This window comes from Patella vulgata, chromosome 3 (assembly GCF_932274485.2).
Source record: "Patella vulgata chromosome 3, xgPatVulg1.2, whole genome shotgun sequence".
NCBI classification, from domain to species: Eukaryota; Metazoa; Mollusca; class Gastropoda; family Patellidae; genus Patella; species Patella vulgata.
In genome coordinates, this window is record NC_065881.2 from 11230772 (window position 1) to 11251656 (window position 20885).

The 20885-nt window shown below is 36.3% G+C and overlaps 1 protein-coding gene across 1 annotated transcript; it reads right to left on the reverse strand.

The window, feature by feature from the left end:
* Nucleotides 1-3108: 3108 nt before the first annotated feature.
* On the reverse strand, nt 3109-20804 carry LOC126815341 (dynactin subunit 1). Its single transcript, XM_050540931.2, has 12 exons — nt 20716-20804; nt 19983-20119; nt 19052-19167; nt 17953-18109; nt 16353-16633; nt 11086-11358; nt 10132-10336; nt 9331-9409; nt 8366-8525; nt 7751-7957; nt 6684-6797; nt 3109-3120 (listed from the first exon to the last, which is right to left on the reverse strand). Exons 2-12 carry the CDS (start codon nt 20083-20085, stop codon nt 3109-3111), a joined length of 1707 nt encoding a protein of 568 aa, XP_050396888.2. The 5' UTR covers nt 20086-20119; nt 20716-20804.
* Nucleotides 20805-20885: the final 81 nt, after the last annotated feature.

Consider the following 20885-nt stretch of genomic DNA (forward strand, 5'->3'; position numbering starts at 1 on the left):
AAATTAGAGTAAAAACGGAAACGATTGAATGTAAATCAGTTTATATACATTCATATTACATTATTATATGCGTTGCGACCCATTTGTGTCAATTTCTATGTGCCAAATATTAGCGATTTAGCTCCTTTAATCTAATTGTTTTTTTTTAAAATTAACAATATACAAATACCTCCTTATTAAAGCGTAGAGGAGTAGTATTTGATGATCCTTCTTGTGGCAGGCGACGTTTTATCTGAAATGATATGAAACAATTAGGGGATGCTTGACTGTCAGTCAGGAACATTCAGAATTGAAAGAATTGCAATCGAGCGACACAGAGCACAGAATTCAGTCTTGTCAAAGTTCTATCAGTCCTGTCACAGTTCTATCAGTCCTGTCAAAGTTCTATCAGTCCTGTCAAAGTTCTATCAGTCCTGTCACAGTTCTATCAGTCCTGTCAAAGTTCTATCAGTCCTGTCAAAGTTCTATCAGTCCTGTCAAAGTTCTATCAGTCTCATCAACTGAAGTAGTGTGTGTAAAATAGTGATGTAATTAACATTTTAACCCAGGTATCATTTAATCTTGTGTATTTAGCACTAATTTCTTTCACATTCATTTAATATCAAATCTTTGTTTAAAAATATGTAAACTTCATTTAAAATCACCAAAAATCATCTAATTTATACTTGTGTCCAGTTTAAAACTGACTGATTAATTTTGATAGCAAGTGTCCAATTTACAAGTGTTTAATTTCCTAATAGTTTATATAACATTTCAGGCCTAAAGAAAGACCTACAATAGGCAGATTTACCTCTTGCATAATGCATGTAGACTATAGCAATTTATTCATTTTCTAGCAGATATAAATAGCTTTTTTTAATAGACTATAAACATTTATTGACTTTGTAGCACACATTAGATATATTTAAAGTTTATTTAATAATAACTTTTAATTACCCTTCTAGCACACATCTAATTAACCTTCTAGCACACACGTGACATAAAAAAGGTTTATTTAATAATAACTTTTAAACTTTTAATTACCCTTCTAATGCACATGTGACATAAATTTATTTACCCTTTTAGCACTCAATGTAATATAAAAAAAGTTTATTTAATGATAATTTTTAATTACCTTTCTAGCACACATCTTGGTATCATTATTACAGGTCTCTAGATCTCTCAGTAGTATACTAAACTCACTATTCTCTTGACCAGGCTGTAAATCAAGGACAATAACTATACAAGTAATTATCAGAAATTGTTTAAATACAATTCTTCTTTCAGTTGGTTCAAATAATGCATGTCTATTTAAAGCAGAATGGACAATATATATGAAGTAAACATTGGCCATAGGCCTTTTTATCGACCCCTGATTAGACAAAGTGATTTGCATTCAATCAAATTCAATCAAACTCAAATGGATAAACTTAATCAGTGAATTAATTGACACCCATTTCCGAAGCGATTACCCCAATTTGCCAAATCACCTCAAGGTGCGATTTGTCGATTTTATCAGGTGTCCAGCCACAAGAATTGTTTAAAGCTAATCGGCGCATTCAACAAACTCACCAAAGGGCTTTGAAATTGACTACACTGTCACATGACAGAGAGAGGGGGTTTAAAGTCCACTCGACACAAACTAAGTCATTTCGGGACTAACATATGGTTTAATTTTATTTCAATAATTCGCTGGCACGTAGGGGTCTTTAGCAGTAGGAGGAAACCGGACGACCCGGAGAAAACCCACGAGGATGGACAGGCGACCCTACTCCTTGTCATGTACGGACAAAATAGACAAATAATATTCCTTAATCAATATTTGATAACCCCAGCCCGTCCCCCCTTCGGACGGCCCTGAAATATATAATGTCTATAGTTTTACCTACCATGATAAGTATTTTAAGTCTAGCTATATCTGTATATAAACAGTTTGAAGCACTCAATGTTAATCGTACATTATCAGCCAGTAAAGATGTACAATCTATTTTCTCATTACTCAAATGTACACTGTACAGTTGCTGAAAAAAATATTATTATAACTCATGTGAACAATCAACAAATAACAATTCATGTAAAACAAAGTTTCAGAAATATAATCTATAAAATATATTCAACACAAACCATAACAAAACATGTATGAGCCTACTATGGACAGACGACCCTACTCCTTGTACAAGCGGGGAATCGAAACCACGGCACTTGACTCAATGACAGATGCTTTGGGGACCATTTCCCGTAACAAAAATAAGAAAACATTTGTATTGAAATTTTATGTTTTATCCCTGTTGTCATTTAAGCATAGAATATACAGGGTGTAAATCTTTAGGAAATGAAATGAAATGAAATGGGGGTTTAACTTCCTACTGTTCCGCTCTGACTGGGCTAATGAAGATGGGAATAAGCCGACAAGTACAGATCCAACACAGAACCTTTAATATATTTCAAGCCTAATTCTTACTGAGCAGGGATGGCGGTGCTTCCAAGGAAAGTGTATCTGGTTGTTCAGATTTAACCATGTGCCCATTGGTGGGCATGTAAACAGATCCTTGACATTAGAAATTCGACGAGAGAGAGAGAGAAATGGGGTTTAACGTCCACCCGACACAAACCAGGTCATTTTGGGACTAACATATGGTTCAATTTTATTTCAATACTCTGCTTATGCGTAGGGGTCTTTAGCAGTGGGAGGAAATCGGAGGACCCTGAGAAAATCCGCGGGGTTGGACGGGCGGTCCTACTTCTCGCCACGTACAAGCAAGGAATCGAAACCACCCCACTTGACTCAATGACAGACCTTGTGATCTAACGCGTGCGTTCAACCACTAGATCACCCAATCCCCAAAATTCAACGAAGACAAGGTGGAAATGTTAACAGGCAAAATACACAGTAGTGTGCACTAAAAAGAACCCTAGTCAGAATACGAAGAACAGTATGTGGAAACTTGATGCAAACATTCGTTATAACTTACCGAGAAAAATCCAATTGATTTCTCCAATAAATCCAGCGACACTGTTTCATCCAATTGATCCTTTCTCAACATGTCAATAAAATAATCAACAGATTTCTCATGAGCTGACATCTCTGGTAATAATGTTCCTACCTTCGTAAATAATTCTACACTACAGTTATTCAAAGCACTGAAATAATCAAATAAAGATTGTTAACTATAATATACAGATTACTTATTATAGAACAAAGATTACTAATTATCAAATAATGATTACTAATTAATTATTGTATTAATGAAGATTACTAATTAATTATTGTATCAATAAAGATTACAAATAAATCGTCCAATAGAGATTGCAAATTATTTATCAGATAAAGACTACTAATTAATTAATTGTATAAATAAAGATTACTAATTAATTATCATATAAATAAAGATTACTAATTATCTTATAAAGATGGCTAATTATCAAATAACGATTACTAATTAATTATCAGATAAATAAAGATTACTAATTAATTATCATGTAAATAAAGATTACCAATTAATTATCAAATAAAGATTACCAATCCATTATCATAAAATTACCAATTAATTATCGTATAAAGATTACTAATTAATTATCGAATAAAGACTACTAATTATCGAATAAAGACTACTAATTTTCATATAAAGATTACTAATTATCAAATAAAGATGAATAAAATTAACAATTTTTTATTAATCTCTTTTTAATCTAGTTGAATCGAAATCAAGATATTATCTACGATGTTAAGTAATCAATTTGAATACACTTAGATGTGGAAAATTTGATAACCCAAACAGATCTTAATACTTAAAATCTCCATATTTAGGATGCAATACGCATAAATATTGTTATATAACAATAAAAATATTACCTCTCATACTGTTTCATGATAGCCTGTAAGGTATCCAACAATAATACTAAACGATTAGCAAAACTAATCTGTTCAGCTTTCTGACTCTTTAATACATCAGCTCTCTCTATAGTTTTCTCGGCTAGCTCAAACTTTAAAAAAAAAAAAAGAAAATTGAAATGCCATCAGTAGTTGGAAACTTGTACCTTTTATTTAATCGTCAGAATAAAGCAAAAATGTTCAAAGTTACTTTTGAAAATAAATATTTTTTATAATTTTGTGTTACTTGTGCTTGTTGTCTATGTTATATCTATTTTGTAAAGTACCACAGAGTAGTCAAACTGACTGAATGCTCAGTGCTCTAGGAAATGATAGATACAATTAACTTTTCGAACTGATTATATTTTTAGCCTGTGACTGTCTGTGAGAAACTTTATAGGAAGACATCCTAACTCATTTAGATGATCAAAGAGAATGGAATTAAGACTAGATTCTCGGAAATTCTGGTGATGCAGTGCCTTACACACTGAGCCACGGCAGCTCCCCAAATATTTATTGAGCCTACCTTAACTTTAACTTGTGATGAGAGTAATTCTGATTTATTGATTATTCTTGGTACCATCATCAATACACTGACAGCATCATGATCTCCTGGACAATATAAACAATATAATAATATATACACTGACAGCATCATGATCTCTTAGACAATATAAACAATAATAAATACAACGATAACAATTACAGCTGGTATTGGATACATGTACATTGTAATAAATAGTCAGGTACAATTTCAAAAGTGTCTGATATTTCTGTCAGGTGTAATAAAAGTTAGAGATTTCCAGCCCTGTATGTTGTATTGGATACAATTTTTTATGGTATTGAGGTAAATATCAAATTCCAAGTATAGTACTTCTTAAACAAGTGTTTGTCGTGTTGAGCAATATTAATATTACTATTCAAAAATTTTATTTTATAGTTTAGTATTGTTTTTATTTTAAATTATATTGGGGGGAGGTACCCTGATCTTTTCAGTGGGTATTAGGTCTGGTTGTATAATCTTTAATGAAGGGGGAAAGCCTGTGTTATATTTTTACAAAAATTCTGTTATGATACTCTACACCTTGGCTATACTTCGAGAGTGAATGTGAACAAATGAACCCCTCTACAACTCTGGAATCTTGTACTATACATTTATTAAGTCTACACTTGAACAACGTGGATAGGAAACAAAAGCTAAGGGTGAGAAAATTCTTACCTCCCCTGTTTAAGAAAGTATCAGGCATAAATGATAACAACATCTGTACGTGAGCATTAGCTTGTTGAACTTCTAATTTACGTAATTCCATATCAATAGTCTGAAATATAACATTACATATCAATAGTCTAATTTACGTAATTCCATATTAATAGTCTAAAATATAACATCCCATAGCAACAGTCTGAAAAATAACATTCCATGGCAATAGTCTGAAAAATGACATTTCATATCAATAATCTGAAATATAACATTCCATTTCAATAGTCTGAAATATAACATTCCATATCAATAGTCTGAAAATCCATTTCTTTAAAAAAAAGGGTAAAGGGATACCGATACTCTTTAAACATACAGGTAGGCCTACTAATACTTTCTAACCAAACAGGTACTGATACTCTTTAAACACACAGCTATTATATATTGATACACTCTAACCAAAGAGGTACCGATACTCTCTAAACAAGAGGTACTGATACTCTCTGAACAAAGAGGTAAGCTTACCGATACTCTCTAACCAAAGAGGTAAGCCAACCGATACTCTCTAATCAAACAGGTACTGATAGTCTCTAACCAAAGAGGTACAGATACCAAAGAAGTACCGGTACCGATACTCCATAACTCTAAAACAAATAACACCTATTATTTACTAAATTTCTAGATAGATAAGGCCATATAAAAAAAATGAATATCAATTAAAGTGATAAAATTATGATAAAATCATCCATACCTTAGCATAAGCCTTTGTTTCTGCGAACCTGGCCTTGAAATCAAACTCGATGGTAGGAGTCTCGACTGATTTCTGTTCTGATTCTTGTTGTTTACTTCGTAACTCTTTATTTGTATCCTAAAATACAGGTAAACCATTCTAAGTTAGCAATAGTTTTCAATAGAGTTAAATGAAATGGAATGAAATAGGGTTTAACGTCCTACTGTTCGGCTCTGACTGTAAAATACAGGTAAACTGTTCTAACTTAGCAATAGCTTTCAATACAGTTAAATGAAATGGAATGAAAAAGGGTTCTGCTACGACAGTAAAATACAGTTATATCATTCTAAATTAGCAATAGCTTTCAATAAAAATAAACACAATATTCATTATAATGCTTCAAATAACTGATTCCGAAAACTAAAATCACACAACAAAACATGATGTACGAGCGTACTATGGACTATGAATTTTGAAGGTTATATCACAACTCATAGGCCGTTAAAAGTCCAAGAAACAATCAGGTCACGTTTCATGTCGATCGTAATGGAATTGGCGGAGCATTGGGCATTTTTCAAAAAGAGAGACATGGAGTTTAATGGTCACTTGTCACAAACTAAAATATGGTTCAATTTTATTTCTATAATTCGTTTGCGCGTAGGGGTCTTTAGCAGTGGGAGGAAACCGGAGGACCCGGAGAAAACCCACAAGGATAGGCAGGTGACCATACTCCTTGTCACATACGATTCTGAAAACTAATAGGTTTTGATTTATACAGTAAGATCCTAAAAACTCTGCCGGCTTGTAGAGTGATTATAAAACCAAAAAAAAAATACGAAGACCTTTATAATGATTGAAAGATGGATAGACTGAGTGACGGAAGGACGATGACAATATATGAATACATGAACATCATATAAAAGTAGTACCTGAAGCTGTTTGACAAGTTCTCGGAATTTAGTGATGGTTTTTTCATAATCAGCGCAGGTTTCAGCTCCAGCTTCAAGTTTACGATAAGCCTGAAAAAATAAAAGTTTATAAAAAGTTATCACATAGTAAACCATTAGACATCTGCACCATTATGGGAGAGAGAGAGAGAGAGAGAGAGATGAAGTTTAATGGCCACTCAATTACTCGACACAAACTATTTTATTTCGGGAGTAACATATGGTTCTACTTCATATCAAACCACGGCACTTGACTCAATGACAGACCTTCTGATCTAACGTGCATGTGTTAAACCACTTGCCACCCATTCCTACGCACTACTTACTACTTATTCACTGAGCCACGGTGGTTCCCTCTCTCGACTAGAATGTGTCCACAAACTAGTTCATTTCAGGACGAATATATGGTTCAATCTTATTTCAACAATTCGCTTGGGCGTAAGGTTTCTTTAGCAGTGGGAGGAAACCGGAGACCCGGAGAAAACCCACGAGATTGGACAGGTGACCCTACTCCTTGTCACGTACAACCGGGGAATCGAAACTACGCCAGTTGACTCAATGACAGACTTTATGATACAGCGCACACGTGCTAACCATTCAGCCATCCAACCCCCCGGTCTACATATTAAATTAAATGCTTGTAAATTGAACACTCATTATTAAAATTGAATTGTCAGCTTTAAACTGGACACAAAAACAAATTAGATGAATTTTGGTGATTTTAAATGATTTTTACGAATTTTTAAACAAAGATTTGATATTAAATGTGAAAGAAATTAGTGTTAAATACACAAGATTAAATAATACCCAGATTACAGTGAAATAAGTTTAAATCTAAACATTAGGACACTTGATATATTACTTCTGAAATTTATTCACGTTATGTTTCAATCTAAAAGGTTTGAAAGTTGCAACTGGTACTGTTCTGGAAAAATTGCATGCGTGACCATAAACAGAAATAACCAAGTGTTAGTCTTATAATGACTGAAATATTAGAAAATTATAAAAATAGTTTTGAATCTTACATCAGCAACACGTGATTGAGCTAAATCTAACTCCTCTCGTAATTCTAGTTCCATCTCTCGGGCATTTTCTTGAATTTCTTCGTTCATCTCATGAAGAACCTCTAAGTCAGCGTTTTCTTCTCTCAATTTAGCAATCTCATCCTCTAGTGCCAGATTCTTCTCAGCTAACGATTCCACCATTTCCTCAGCTCCAAGAGCAGCATCAACCTATTGATTAAAACAAAATTAAGAGAAATGTTCTTATTAGAAATACGTGGATTATTTCGATCAAAACACAGAGTCTAAATCTGACTGGTACTTAGTCTAAACATCACTTGTACACCATTAATAAATATTTCTTTTGACCTTTAAGTCCACTCAAGTTTAAGTCCACTCGACACAAACTAGGTCATTTCGGGACTAACACATGGTTCAATTTTATTTCAATAATTCGGTTGCGCGTAGAGGTCTTTAGCTTTTGAGTTTCGTCAAGCAACTAAAGCAACGTACAATTGCCGTTTTGTATCAAAAAAATTCTTTTATGAGTGTAGATTTGGACTTAAGAATTTTTATTTACATTCAGACATTTAATGTCAGATGTCGAGAGAAAGACAATATATTGGTCAAATTTCTAACCTGTTCCTTGAGTTCTATCATCTGTTCGTGTAATTCTGATACTTCTGTTTGCAACTTTTCTTTATCTTTCTGATAATTATTGATTTCATTCTTCATCTTCTCATTTTGTTTTGTTAAATTCTGACATTCTGTCTTTTCTTGATTGGATAAATCACGCATCCTGGAAAATAAATGCATAAAATCATATTAATTTTGTCAAATTTATCATCTTCACAGGAAATTTACTATCCAAGACTCAAAGCCAAAATTTTGGCATTAGAATCAGGGTGGTCGTCAGAATGAAAAAAATGAGACTAGTTTCCTGGAATTTTGAAATAAATTAAAATAAATTTTTACGAGAGAGAGAGAGAGAAATGGGGTTGAACGTCCACTCGACACAAACTAGGTCATTTTGGGACTAACATGTGGTTCAATTTTATTTAAATAATTCTCTTGCACATAGGGGTCTTTAGCAGTGGGAGGAAATCGGTGGAAACAGGAGGACCCAGAGAAAACCCACGAGGTTGGACAGACGACCCTACTCGTTGTCACATACAACCGGGGAATCGAAACCAGGCCACTTCAGCTACCCAACCCCCTAAATTTTTATGAAGTTAGCTCAATTCATCAGTAAAATACATAGTAGGACGAGCCTTATGATATTTGTTTAATACAAGCAATGGGTTACTTACGATTAAACCTAAAATTTGCAGAGAAATTTCTAGCCTTATCTGTTATAAATCATTACTCTTTTCCTTTCATATGAGAAAGCAACAATTATAGGGACAGTTTCAAAATAACACAAATAATTACGATAAAATCAATAGACAGTACAATTTCACTGTATGTTTAGGAGATTCTTCACTTTCCTGGTTGAGCTTTTAGCATAAATAAGTAATTGTTAGTTGATTAAAAAAATATCAACACAACAAGTCTTTTATTCAATTTAAAAGGACACTGAATAATTAACTCCAAATTTTACTTACTTGACTAATGCTTCTTTTAATCTGTCATTTTGTTGTTCAAGTTGTTTTTGTTCATAGGTAGCAGCAACTCCCTCTTTACCTTAAAAATATAGGGAATCAAGTCGTTAAAAGTTGGTGTTCCGGATCAGACATTTTTCTAACAATACCTTATTTTCACAGCTTTTTCCATAATGATATAAACTTAAATTGATTAGTTAACATTTAACACCACAAAACCGAGAGAAATGAAATGAAATGAAATGGGGTTTAACATCCTACTGTTCTGCTCCTATATACTGGGCTAATGAAGACAGGCATATGCCATTTAAAGGAGCTAAATCGCTAATATTTGGGACCTAGAAATTGACCCAAATGGGTCGCAACGCATATAATAATGTAATCTGATTGTATATAAACTGATTTACATTCAATTGTTTCCGTTTTGGCACTAATTTCAAATCAGTTATGTCCAGCGAAATATGGCACGAGTCTCAACCTAATAGCAATTTCTAGCGTCTGGTTATTCCAATCTATTATGCATGCTCTCCAGATAAGATATGGCGTCACCGTTTGTCCAGCCTCGTTCTTTCTGGTCACTTGTTACAAATGACGCTGAAATGCACTATGGTACACAATTAATGTACCAATAGTAAAATGTTTATTTTGTCTTATATATTGGATATCAGAAGCCTACCCTTCCTGGTAAGATCACAACATCAATGTTGATTCGAATTAACAAATAATTTGTCTTGTCACCGTGTACGACTTTGGATGATATTAAGTTAGAGACTTAGCTACTTTAAATTTCATTTCTCTACTTACCTTGATCTGTAATTTCTCCACGTAAAATTTCTAAATCTAATGTCACTTCTTCCAATTTCTCTTTTACTGTCTCCAATTCTTGTACCAGACCTTCGGCTTTCTCCTCGGCCATTTCTTTATCTAGAGTAGCAATCTCTATAGTTTCTGACGTATCAGCCATCTCCTCTTTATATCTCTCAAAAGCATCCTGAGTATCTTTAAGATCCTATACATGGAAATAATTAACATATTTTGTGACATTATGAATATTAATTGTCATGAATATTAATGAGCCTCGGGGCACGCCCCCGTCCATGATCTTTTGAGAGAGGCAGTCTGTGACTGTCAATAAAGTGAACATGGTTTTATCATGAAATGGTGTTGTCTAAATGTGGCTCCACTCTGAACCAAGATATTAGCTATTGAATTTTAGGCCTAGCCTCGATCATCATTACTAAAGTCCATACGATAAAAAAACATAGTCTCGATTATCCATTCTTGGATTTAGTCATCAATGACAGTTGAGCAGCAGATTGGATTCAAATCAAGTGAAAATCCGACACATGGCATTGAGAGTTGATTACAGTCTCTTCATGTTAATAAATGTCTAATTAATAATGTAGATAACATTTCAGGTCTAAAGAAAGAACTGAAATAGGCAGATTTAGCTCTTGCATGGTTAATTAACATATTTTAAATAATCAAGATTGTTTGAAATCTTATACCTTTTTAGCAGATTGTAATTGTGTTTGTAAATCCCCGTGAGTTTCCTGCATCTTATGTTTATAAAATCAAGTGTTAAACAACTAGACTGATGGGCGAATTGATACAATAAAATCTTATCTTATACCTTTTTAGCAGATTGTAATTGTCTTTGTAAATCCCCGTGAGTTTCCTGCATCTTATGTTTATAAAATCAAGTGTTAAACCACTAGACTGATAGGCGAATTGATACAATAAAATCTTATCTTATACCTTTTTAGCAGATTGTAGTTGTCTCTGTAGATCTCCGTGAGTTTCCTGCATCTTATGTTTATATTCCTGTAATTGTTGAAGCTGAATCCTCAGTTTATCTGCTTCCTTCAACTTGGCTCGATCTTCTCCACGTTTTATTTTCAACGTTTCTAACTTTTCATTTAAATCCTTTATTTCAGCTTTTAGTCCTTCAATCTCTTGTGTTTGTTGTAGATTGGTTAGCGGATCATCGTCCGATTTCTCCAGCGTCTTAATATCAGTCGGGATAGCAGGCTGAAAGAAAGTGGGCAATTAAAATTTGACAAAATCACAAAATTCAACAACACCAAAACAGTAAGGGGGTGCTCGATCGTCTGTCCGGAACGTCCTGAATTGACAGAATTGCAATCAAGTGATACAGAATTCAGTCCTGTCACAATTCTGCCAGTCCCAACAGCCGAGGTGGTGTGAGTAGAATCGTGACATATTTTAAGTAACAAATATTTTTTAGCTGCCATGATTAGTTGGGATATTTTTAATGCAGTCAGCACATGCGTTGTACTCCGAAATCCTCCTTTTCACTCGATTGACACTATTTTCGGAATTGAGAGAATTTAATTCCGGAACATTCAATCGAGTATCCCCATAGATACTTTAAAAATATTAGTGGATAGATTCAAAATATTTTATATCACAAGGAAAAACCAATGATAATTCTGGCATTCTTTAAATGATGTTAGTCTTCTCCAGATGCCATGAGAGAGATTGAAATGGTGTTTAATATTAACCTGACAAAAACAGATATTACAGATGGTATGAGAGAAAGCTATTGTTTTAACCTGTGGTGGTGAGATTAATGGTACATGTATGACAGAAAGCTACCGTTTTTACCTGTGGTGGTGAGACCGATGGTATGAGAGAAAGCTACCGTTTTTACCTGTGGTGGTGATACTGATGGTATGAGAGAAAGAGACTGTTTTTACCTGTGTTGGTGAGACTGATGGTATGAGAGAAAGAGACTGTTTTTACCTTTGGTGGTGATACCGATGGTATGAGAGAAAGAGACTTTTTTTACCTGTGTTGGGGAGACCGATGGTATGAGAGAAAGAGACTGTTTTTACCTGTGGTGGTGAGACTGATGGTATGAGAGAAAGCTATTGTTTTTACCTGTGGTGGTGATACCGATGGTATGAGTGAAATGTATTGTTTTTACCTGTAGTGGTGATACCGATGGTATGAGGGAAAGCTATTGTTTTTAACTGTGGTGGTGAGACCGATGGTATGAGGGAAAGCTATTGTTTTTAACTGTGGTGGTGAGACCGATGGTATGAGACAAAGCTACCGTTTTTACCTGTGGTGGTGAGACTGATGGTATGAGAGAAAGAAATGTTTTTACTTGTGGTGGTGAGACCCATGGTATAACAGAAAGAGACTGTTTTTACCTGTGGTGGTGAGACCGATGGTATGAGAGAAAGAGACTATTTTTACCTGTGGTGGTGATACCGATGATATAAGAGAATGAGACTGTTTTTACCTGTGGTGGTGAAACCGATGGTATGAGAGAAAGCTACTGTTTTTACCTGTGGTGGTGATTCTGCTGTTTTAGTCTCAGCAGGTGCTTCAACAATCTGTTCGGGTGCTTGAGTAGGAGGAGCTGTTTTAGGCGCTGTTGTCTTAGATGGTGTAGGCTTAGGAATAGCAGGCGGCTGTGGCTCAGGAGTAGAATCTTTACTACAGCTCTTGGATTTTGGAATACCTGATTCTTTAGGTGTTTGGTTTGGATCTGGACTAGATCTGGTTTTTACCTGTGGTGGTGGAACCGATGGTATGACATAAAGCTATCGTTTTTACCTATGGTGGTGAGACCGATGGTATGAGAGAAAGAAACTGTTTTTACCTGTGGTGGTGAAACCGATGGTATGAGAGAAAGCTACCGTTTTTACCTGTGGTGGTGAGACTGATGGTATGAGAGAAAGAGACTGTTTTTACCTGTGGTGGTGATACCGATGATATAAGAGAATGAGACTGTTTTTACCTGTGGTGGTGACACCGATGGTATGAGAGAAAGCTACTGTTATTATCTGTGGTGGCTAGACCAATGGTATGAGAGAAAGCTACTGTTTTTACCTGTGGTGGTGATTCTGCTGTTTTAGCCTCAGCAGGAGCTTCAACAATCTGTTCTGGTGCTTTAATAGTGGGAGCTGTTTTAGCTGCTGTTTTCTTAGATGGTGTAAGCTTAGGAATAGCAGGAGGCTGTGGCTCAGGAGTAGAATCTTTACTACGGATCTTGGATTTTGGAATACCTGATTCTGGACTAGATCTGGTTTTTACCTGTGGTGGAACCGATGGTATGACATAAAGCTACCGTTTTTACCTGTGGTAGTGAGACCGATGGTATGAGAGAAAGACTCTGTTTTTACCTGTGGTGGTGAAACCGATGGTATGAGAGAACGAGACTGTTTTTACCTGTGGTGGTGATACCGATGGTGTGAGAGAAAGATACTGTTTTTACCTGTGGTGGTGAGACTGATGGTATGAGAAAAAGAGACTGTTTTTACCTGTGGTGGTGAGACCGATGGTATGAGTGAAATGTATTGTTTTTACCTGTAGTGGTGATACCGATGGTATGAGGGATAGCTATTGTTTTTAACTGTGGTGGTGAGACCGATGGTATGAGGGAAAGCTATTGTTTTTAACTGTGGTGGTGAGACCGATGGTATGAGACAAAGCTACCGTTTTTACCTGTGGTGGTGAGACTGATGGTATGAGAGAAAGAAATGTTTTTGCTTGTGGTGGTGGGACCCATGGTATAACAGAAAGAGACTGTTTTTACCTGTGGTGGTGAAACCGATGGTATGAGAGACTATTTTTACCTGTAGTGGTGAGACCGATGGTATGAGAGAAAGAGACTGTTTTTACCTGTGGTGGTGAAACCGATGGTATGAGAGAAAGCTATTGTTTTTACCTATGGTGGTGAGACCGATGGTATGAGAGAAAGAGACTGTTTTTACCTGTGGTGGTGATACCGATGGTATGAGAGAAAGCTATTGTTTTTACCTGTGGTAGTGAGACCGATGGTATGAGAGAAAGACTCTGTTTTTACCTGTGGTGGTGAGACCGATGGTATGAGAGAAAGACTCTGTTTTTACCTGTATAACAGAAAGAGACTGTTTTTACCTGTGGTGGTGAGACCGATGGTATGAGACAAAGCTACCGTTTTTACCTGTGGTGGTGAGACTGATGGTATGAGAGAAAGAAATGTTTTTACTTGTGGTGGTGAGACCCATGGTATAACAGAAAGAGACTGTTTTTACCTGTGGTGGTGATACCGATGGTATGAGAGAAAGAGACTATTTTTACCTGTGGTGGTGATACCGATGATATAAGAGAATGAGACTGTTTTTACCTGTGGTGGTGAAACCGATGGTATGAGAGAAAGCTACTGTTTTTATCTGTGGTGGCTAGACCAATGGTATGAGAGAAAGAGACTGTGGTGGTGAGACCGATGGTATAACAGAAAGGGACTGTTTTTACCTGTGGTGGTGATTCTGCTGTTTTAGCCTCAGCAGGTGCTTCAACAATCTGTTCGGGTACTTGAGTAGGAGGAGCTGTTTTAGGCGCTGTTGTCTTAGATGGTGTAGGCTTAGGAATAGCAGGCGGCTGTGGCTCAGGAGTAGAATCTTTACTACGGCTCTTGGATTTTGGAATACCTGATTCTTTAGGTGTTTGGTTTGGATCTGGACTAGATCTGGTTTTTACCTGTGGTGGTGGAACCGATGGTATGACATAAAGCTATCGTTTTTACCTATGGTGGTGAGACCGATGATATAAGAGAATGAGACTGTTTTTACCTGTGGTGGTGAAACCGATGGTATGAGAGAAAGCTACAGTTTTTACCTGTGGTGGTGATTCTGCTGTTTTAGCCTCAGCAGGTGCTTCAACAATCTGTTCGGGTACTTGAGTAGGAGGAGCTGTTTTAGCCGCTGTTGTCTTAGATGTTGTAGGCTTAGGAATAGCAGGCGGCTGTGGCTCAGGAGTAGAATCTTTACTACGGCTCTTGGATTTTGGAATACCTGATTCTTTAGGTGTTTGGTTTGGATCTGGACTAGATCTGGTTTTTACCTGTGGTGGTGGAACCGATGGTATGACATAAAGCTATCGTTTTTACCTATGGTGGTGAGACCGATGGTATGAGAGAAAGAGACTGTTTTTACCTGTGGTGGTGAAACCGATGGTATGAGAGAAAGCTACCGTTTTTACCTGTGGTGGTGAGACTGATGGTATGAGAGAAAGAGACTGTTTTTACCTGTGGTGGTGATACCGATGATATAAGAGAATGAGACTGTTTTTACCTGTGGTGGTGAAACCGATGGTATGAGAGAAAGCTACTTTTTTTATCTGTGGTGGCTAGACCAATGGTATGAGAGAAAGAGACTGTGGTGGTGAGACCGATGGTATAACAGAAAGGGACTGTTTTTACCTGTGGTGGTGAAACCTATGGTATGAGAGAACGAGACTGTTTTTACCTGTGGTGGTGATACTAATGGTATGAGAGAATGAGACTGTTTTTACCTATGGTGGTGAGACCGATGGTATGAGAGAAAGCTATTGTTTTTACCTATGGTGGTGATACCGATGGTATGAGAGAAAGAGACAGTTTTTACCTGTGGTGGTGATACCGATGGTATGAGAGAAAGCTATTGTTTTTACCTGTGGTAGTGAGACCGATGGTATGAGAGAAAGACTCTGTTTTTACCTGTGGTGGTGAGACCGATGGTATGAGAGAAAGAGACTGTGGTGGTGAGACCGATGGTATGAGAGAAAGAGACTATTTTTACCTGTAGTGATGATACCTATGGTACGAGAGATAGAGACTGTTTGTACTTGTAGTGGTGATACCGATGGTATGAGAGAAAGAGACTGTTTGTACCTGTGGTGGTGAGACCGATGGTATGAGAGAAAGAGACTGTTTGTACCTGTGGTGGTGAGACCGATGGTATGAGAGAAAGAGACTGTTTGTACCTGTGGTGGTGAGACCGATGGTATGAGAGAAAGAGACTGTTTGTACCTGTGGTGGTGATACCGATGGTATGAGAGAAAGAGACTGTTTTTACCTGTGGTGGTGAGACCGATGGTATGAGAGAAAGAGACTGTGGTGGTGAGACCGATGGTATGAGAGAAAGAAACTGTTTTTACCTGTGGTGGTGATACCGATGGTATGAGAAAAAGCTATTGTTTTTACCTGTAGTGGTGATACTGATGGCATAAAAGAAAGCTACTGTTTTTACCTGTGGTGGTGATACAGCTGTTTTAGGTGATACAGCTGTTTTAGGCTCAGCAGGTGCTTTAACAATCTGTTCTGGTGCTTTAATAGTAGGAGCTGGTTTTGCCGCTGTTGTCTTAGATGGTGTAGGCTTAGGAATAGCAGGAGGCTGTGGCTCAGGAGTAGAATCTTTACTAGGGATCTTGGATTTTGGAATGCCTGATTCTTTAAGCGTTTGGTTTGGATCTGGACTAGATCTGGCTTTAGCAGGTGTTTTAGCTGCAGCATCAGCTAGATTCTCATTACCTGTAAAATAACCCAAAATATTAGCTCAATGTTCTTACAAGTCTTCAAATATCAGTAATTTATTCTTAGTATGAAGTAACTCAAATTATTAGCCTGATAGTTACTACCAGTTTTCATATATTCTAAGCATTAAAGATGCATTATGTAAGATTTAGATAACGAGCTGGTCAATTGTGCTATAATAGTTCAAAAATAGATAAAGAAAAATTGAGTACCGGTACATAGAAAATTTCAGTCAAATTACTATAAGTTATAAGTGTTTGAAGTTTTGACAAGATAGTCTTGATTATACCATTGTTACAATAATAAACCGGAGGACCCTACTCCTGAGGCCATGCGGTAACCAATTGGCCACCCAAAACCCCTCTTACATAATGCATCTTTAAATAAACAACTGAGGCCATAACACCGTGTCAGTGGTGCAGGACGGAGGGCCTGACAAGGACAGCTGTCTAGTCCTTCGGATGAGATGAAAAACCGAGGTCCCGTGTATATATTGGAATGCACGTAAAAGATCCCATGGCAGTTGGAATTCGATATAAGAGTAGGCGATAGTGCCGCTGCCCGGGCAAAATTTCCCTCATAGCACACTGTATGGCGTATACCCGTCTTCATTAGCCCAGTATACGAGCAGAACAGTAGTACGTTAAACACCATTTCATTTCATTTAATTCCACACTAGATAAATATCTTATTTGAGCGGCATATAGCGAAGTGAAATGAAATGAAATGGGGTTTAACAGCCTACTGTTCTGCTCTGACTGGGCTAATGAAAATGTGCATATGCCATACAGTGTGCTATGAGGGGAATTTTGCCCGGGCAGCGGCACTCTGGCCTACTCTTATATCGAATTCCAATTGCCAAGGGATCTTTTACGTGCACGCCAATGTATACACAGGACCTTGGTTGTTTCGTCCCATCCGAATGACTAAACAGCTGTCCTTGTCAGGCCCTGCACCCCTGACAAGCGGAAACCATGTCGGAAAATTCCTATGAACTTTCTCATAGGCTAGCGAGCCAGCGACTTTTCCACTTAGCAACAGCGGCACTTAGCAATTGATACACATAATAAACACAAAAACATAATATGGAACACAATTACTGTTCTGATTAAAGCTATGTATCAATGTTTTCAAGCAGATGATGATGAATATATTATACAGAAGGTTTATAAACAAAAATATGTAACAACTAATTAACCGATAATCAATAAGGAAACCATTTAAATTAGGCGTGATGTTCTCATCGCAACACCGTAACAGAAAAGTCGGGTAGGTCCAGTTTATGTTTGTGTATTTATAAATAGATAGTTTCTTACTTTTTCCTACTAAACTTGGGGGTCTGATAAGAGATCTTCTCTTCTCACTTTTGTCTGGTGCTGGTACCTTTGATGCTGGTGTTGATGCTGGAGAAGGAGCAGCAGCTTTAGCAGGAGTAGGAGGTGCTGGTCCATTCCCACCATCAAGGGCAGTGATCTATAAGGTAAACAAAGAATTGAGCCACTGAAGTTAAAACATACATTATGCAAGAGCTAAATCTGCCTATTGTAGGTCTTTCTTTAGGCCTGAAATGTTATATAAACTATTAATTAGACATTAATTAACGTATCCAGACCATAATCAACTCTCGATGTCAAAGCTAGCCTGCGATATTTGTTGGATTATGATCTGATTTGCTGCATAACTTTCCTTCTCGATATAACGATTAAATGGATAATCGAGACTATGATTTTTGTCATACCGACTTTAGTAATGATGACCGAGGCTATGTGGAACTTTTGATCGCTTATTTCTCGGTTCATAGTGGATCAATTTGACTGAAATTTTCAGCAAATTGCCTTTACATTATCTAGTTTTTAACTATTATAGTGAGAACTGCCAACTCGTTATCTAATCTCCCATAATGTATCTTTAAAGTCACTGAACCAGATCTTGCATTTTTACAGACAATAGCTAACTCTTTTTCATGTTTAATCCACCATAAATTGTACGCAAATTGATCAAGAAAACAAAACCAGAATATCAATGGTAGGTAATTTTTAATCTCCTGCTCAGATTCAGTCGAAATAATTGGACGAGAAAGACATCTATCAAAATATATATATAGACACAAACTAGGTCATTTCAAGACTAACATATGGTTCAGCTTTTTATTTAACAGTGGGAGGAAACCGGAAGATCCAGAGAAAACCATTAGATTGGACGGATCTTATGATTGAAACGTGCACATATTAGCCATTAATCTGTCATATTTACAAGGTGACCCTACTCCTTGTCACGTGTACAACCGGGAAATCGAAATCACGCCAGTTGACTCAATGACAGACATTATGATACAACGCACATGCGCTTACCATTCGGCCATCCAACCCCCCTATTTTAGTTCAAAATGTAAGTAAAACTAATGAATAAGTCTACCTGTGATTGTCGGACAAAGATTCCATGATTATCAGGACAGGTAAAATATGTCTTTCCTTGAACAGTTCCATTATTTTTACCTTTAGGTACGTCTAATACAACACCAATCCATTTTCCTGTTTATAAACAAAATCATTTAATGGTTCAAAATTTAATTCTTGGCACTTCAATAGGACTCCATTAAAAGTAATAGTAAAGCATTGCTATATGTATTTAAATATTAACGTGTAGCAATAATGAATTATCCCAGACACAAAATCATGATTAAATTCTAAACTTTTGCTGCAAGACTTGCAGACCTATAAGCTTAATTCTTGTACGCTGGCTTTAAATGTTAACATATGAAAGATCGTACTTTTCTGCAGCAAGATAAATTTTTATACAGATGATAGCGATTCTGCCCACTCTAAATTGGTCTGGTATACATTTGGAACTTTTTGTTCTGTCCCAAAATAAAGCAATTACATGTAGATGCTTTTTGTTGCCAGGCCTTCAATCTTGTACCACTGACAAGTGAATGAAATGGGGTTTAACATCCTACTGTTCTATGCCAGTCAGGCTGATGAAGGCAGCCACAGACAAACTGGAAAGTCCCGAGGAACTTCTCTCATTCAACACCAAGTTCAATCTCAGGACCGACGGGACGGGTAGTGAGCAAACATCCTACTCACTGAGCCACATTTGCTTGTAAAAATCTTCTAAAATTGTCAAAAATCATCTAAATTTGTTTCTAGTTTAAAGCTGATCGTTCAATTTTGATAATGAACATCCATTTAGAAGCTAAAATTAGATGATTTTTGATGCTGTTCAGATGATTTTTACAAATTTTTCAAACAAAGATTTGATATTGAATGAATGTGAAAGAAATTAATGTTGAACACTCAAGATTAATTGATACCTGTGTTACAGTGTAAGCTACAAACATATTTACCTGATGAGAAAAGGGTTTGACCGATGTAAGCAACTGTTCCAACAATTCCCTTTCCTGTCACTTCAACTTTTGAACCAATTTTCATTGGCTTTGCTTCAGCCATCTTCAAAGTTCTCGATTTTGATCAGAACAAAAATCTATTAAAATAAAGAACAAATAATTCATTTAATTTGTGAAATGAAATGAAATGAAATGGGGTTTAATATCCTAATTTTCTGCACTGACTGGGCTATGGTAATTATGAAGTCGGGCATATTATTAGCCTACTCTTGCATGTATATCAAATTGCAACTGTCAATGGTTCTTTTACGTGCACGCCAATGTGTACCCTGGACCTGTTCGGTTTTTCGTCCCATTTGAATGGCTAGACAGCTGTCGTGCTTGCAAAAAAGTCTGAGCCTGTGGTGCCACTCCCAGACTTGAGATCATATCTTGCAACAGTCTCCACTAGTCCATGAATAGAAAGCATGGACTATCACTATACCCATTATTCTCAAACGGCAGTATTTTCAACATAATTATTAATATAATACATAAATGAATGTTTATACTGCTGTGGTCCCCAGAAGAGACATTCACGGAATCATTCACTCAGTCATACTATTGATCGTTCCACGGGTCAGTTACTACAAAAATTATGTTTATAGTAATTTCTCGATACCAAAATCATATTCTTCTAAATATACTCAAAACATCTTCCGATAAAAAACGAAATACATCTTGCAAAAATTACCTTTAAATATGGAAATCAAATTTCCAAATCTTATAGACTTTTTTTTAATTTTAGTCTTCCATTTTCTATGACATTTACTTCCGGTGTGCTTATACCATTAACAATTACGAATTCATTCTTTAAACAAGACTGTTTTTCGAAGCAGGCGACAGTTCTTTTAAACTTATTAT

Excerpts from the sequence above, each read along its gene's own strand:
- LOC126815341 (XM_050540931.2), bottom strand. The coding sequence starts at position 20,085 with ATGGCTGAAGCAAAGCCAATGAAAATTGGTTCAAAAGTTGAAGTGACA. Across the intron at positions 9,410-10,131 it reads TGGAGAAATTACAGATCAAG|GTAAAGAGGGAGTTGCTGCT; the intron begins GTAAGTAGAGAA and ends TATATTTTTAAG. Across the intron at positions 6,798-7,750 it reads CTCAATCACGTGTTGCTGAT|GCTTATCGTAAACTTGAAGC; the intron begins GTAAGATTCAAA and ends TTATTTTTTCAG.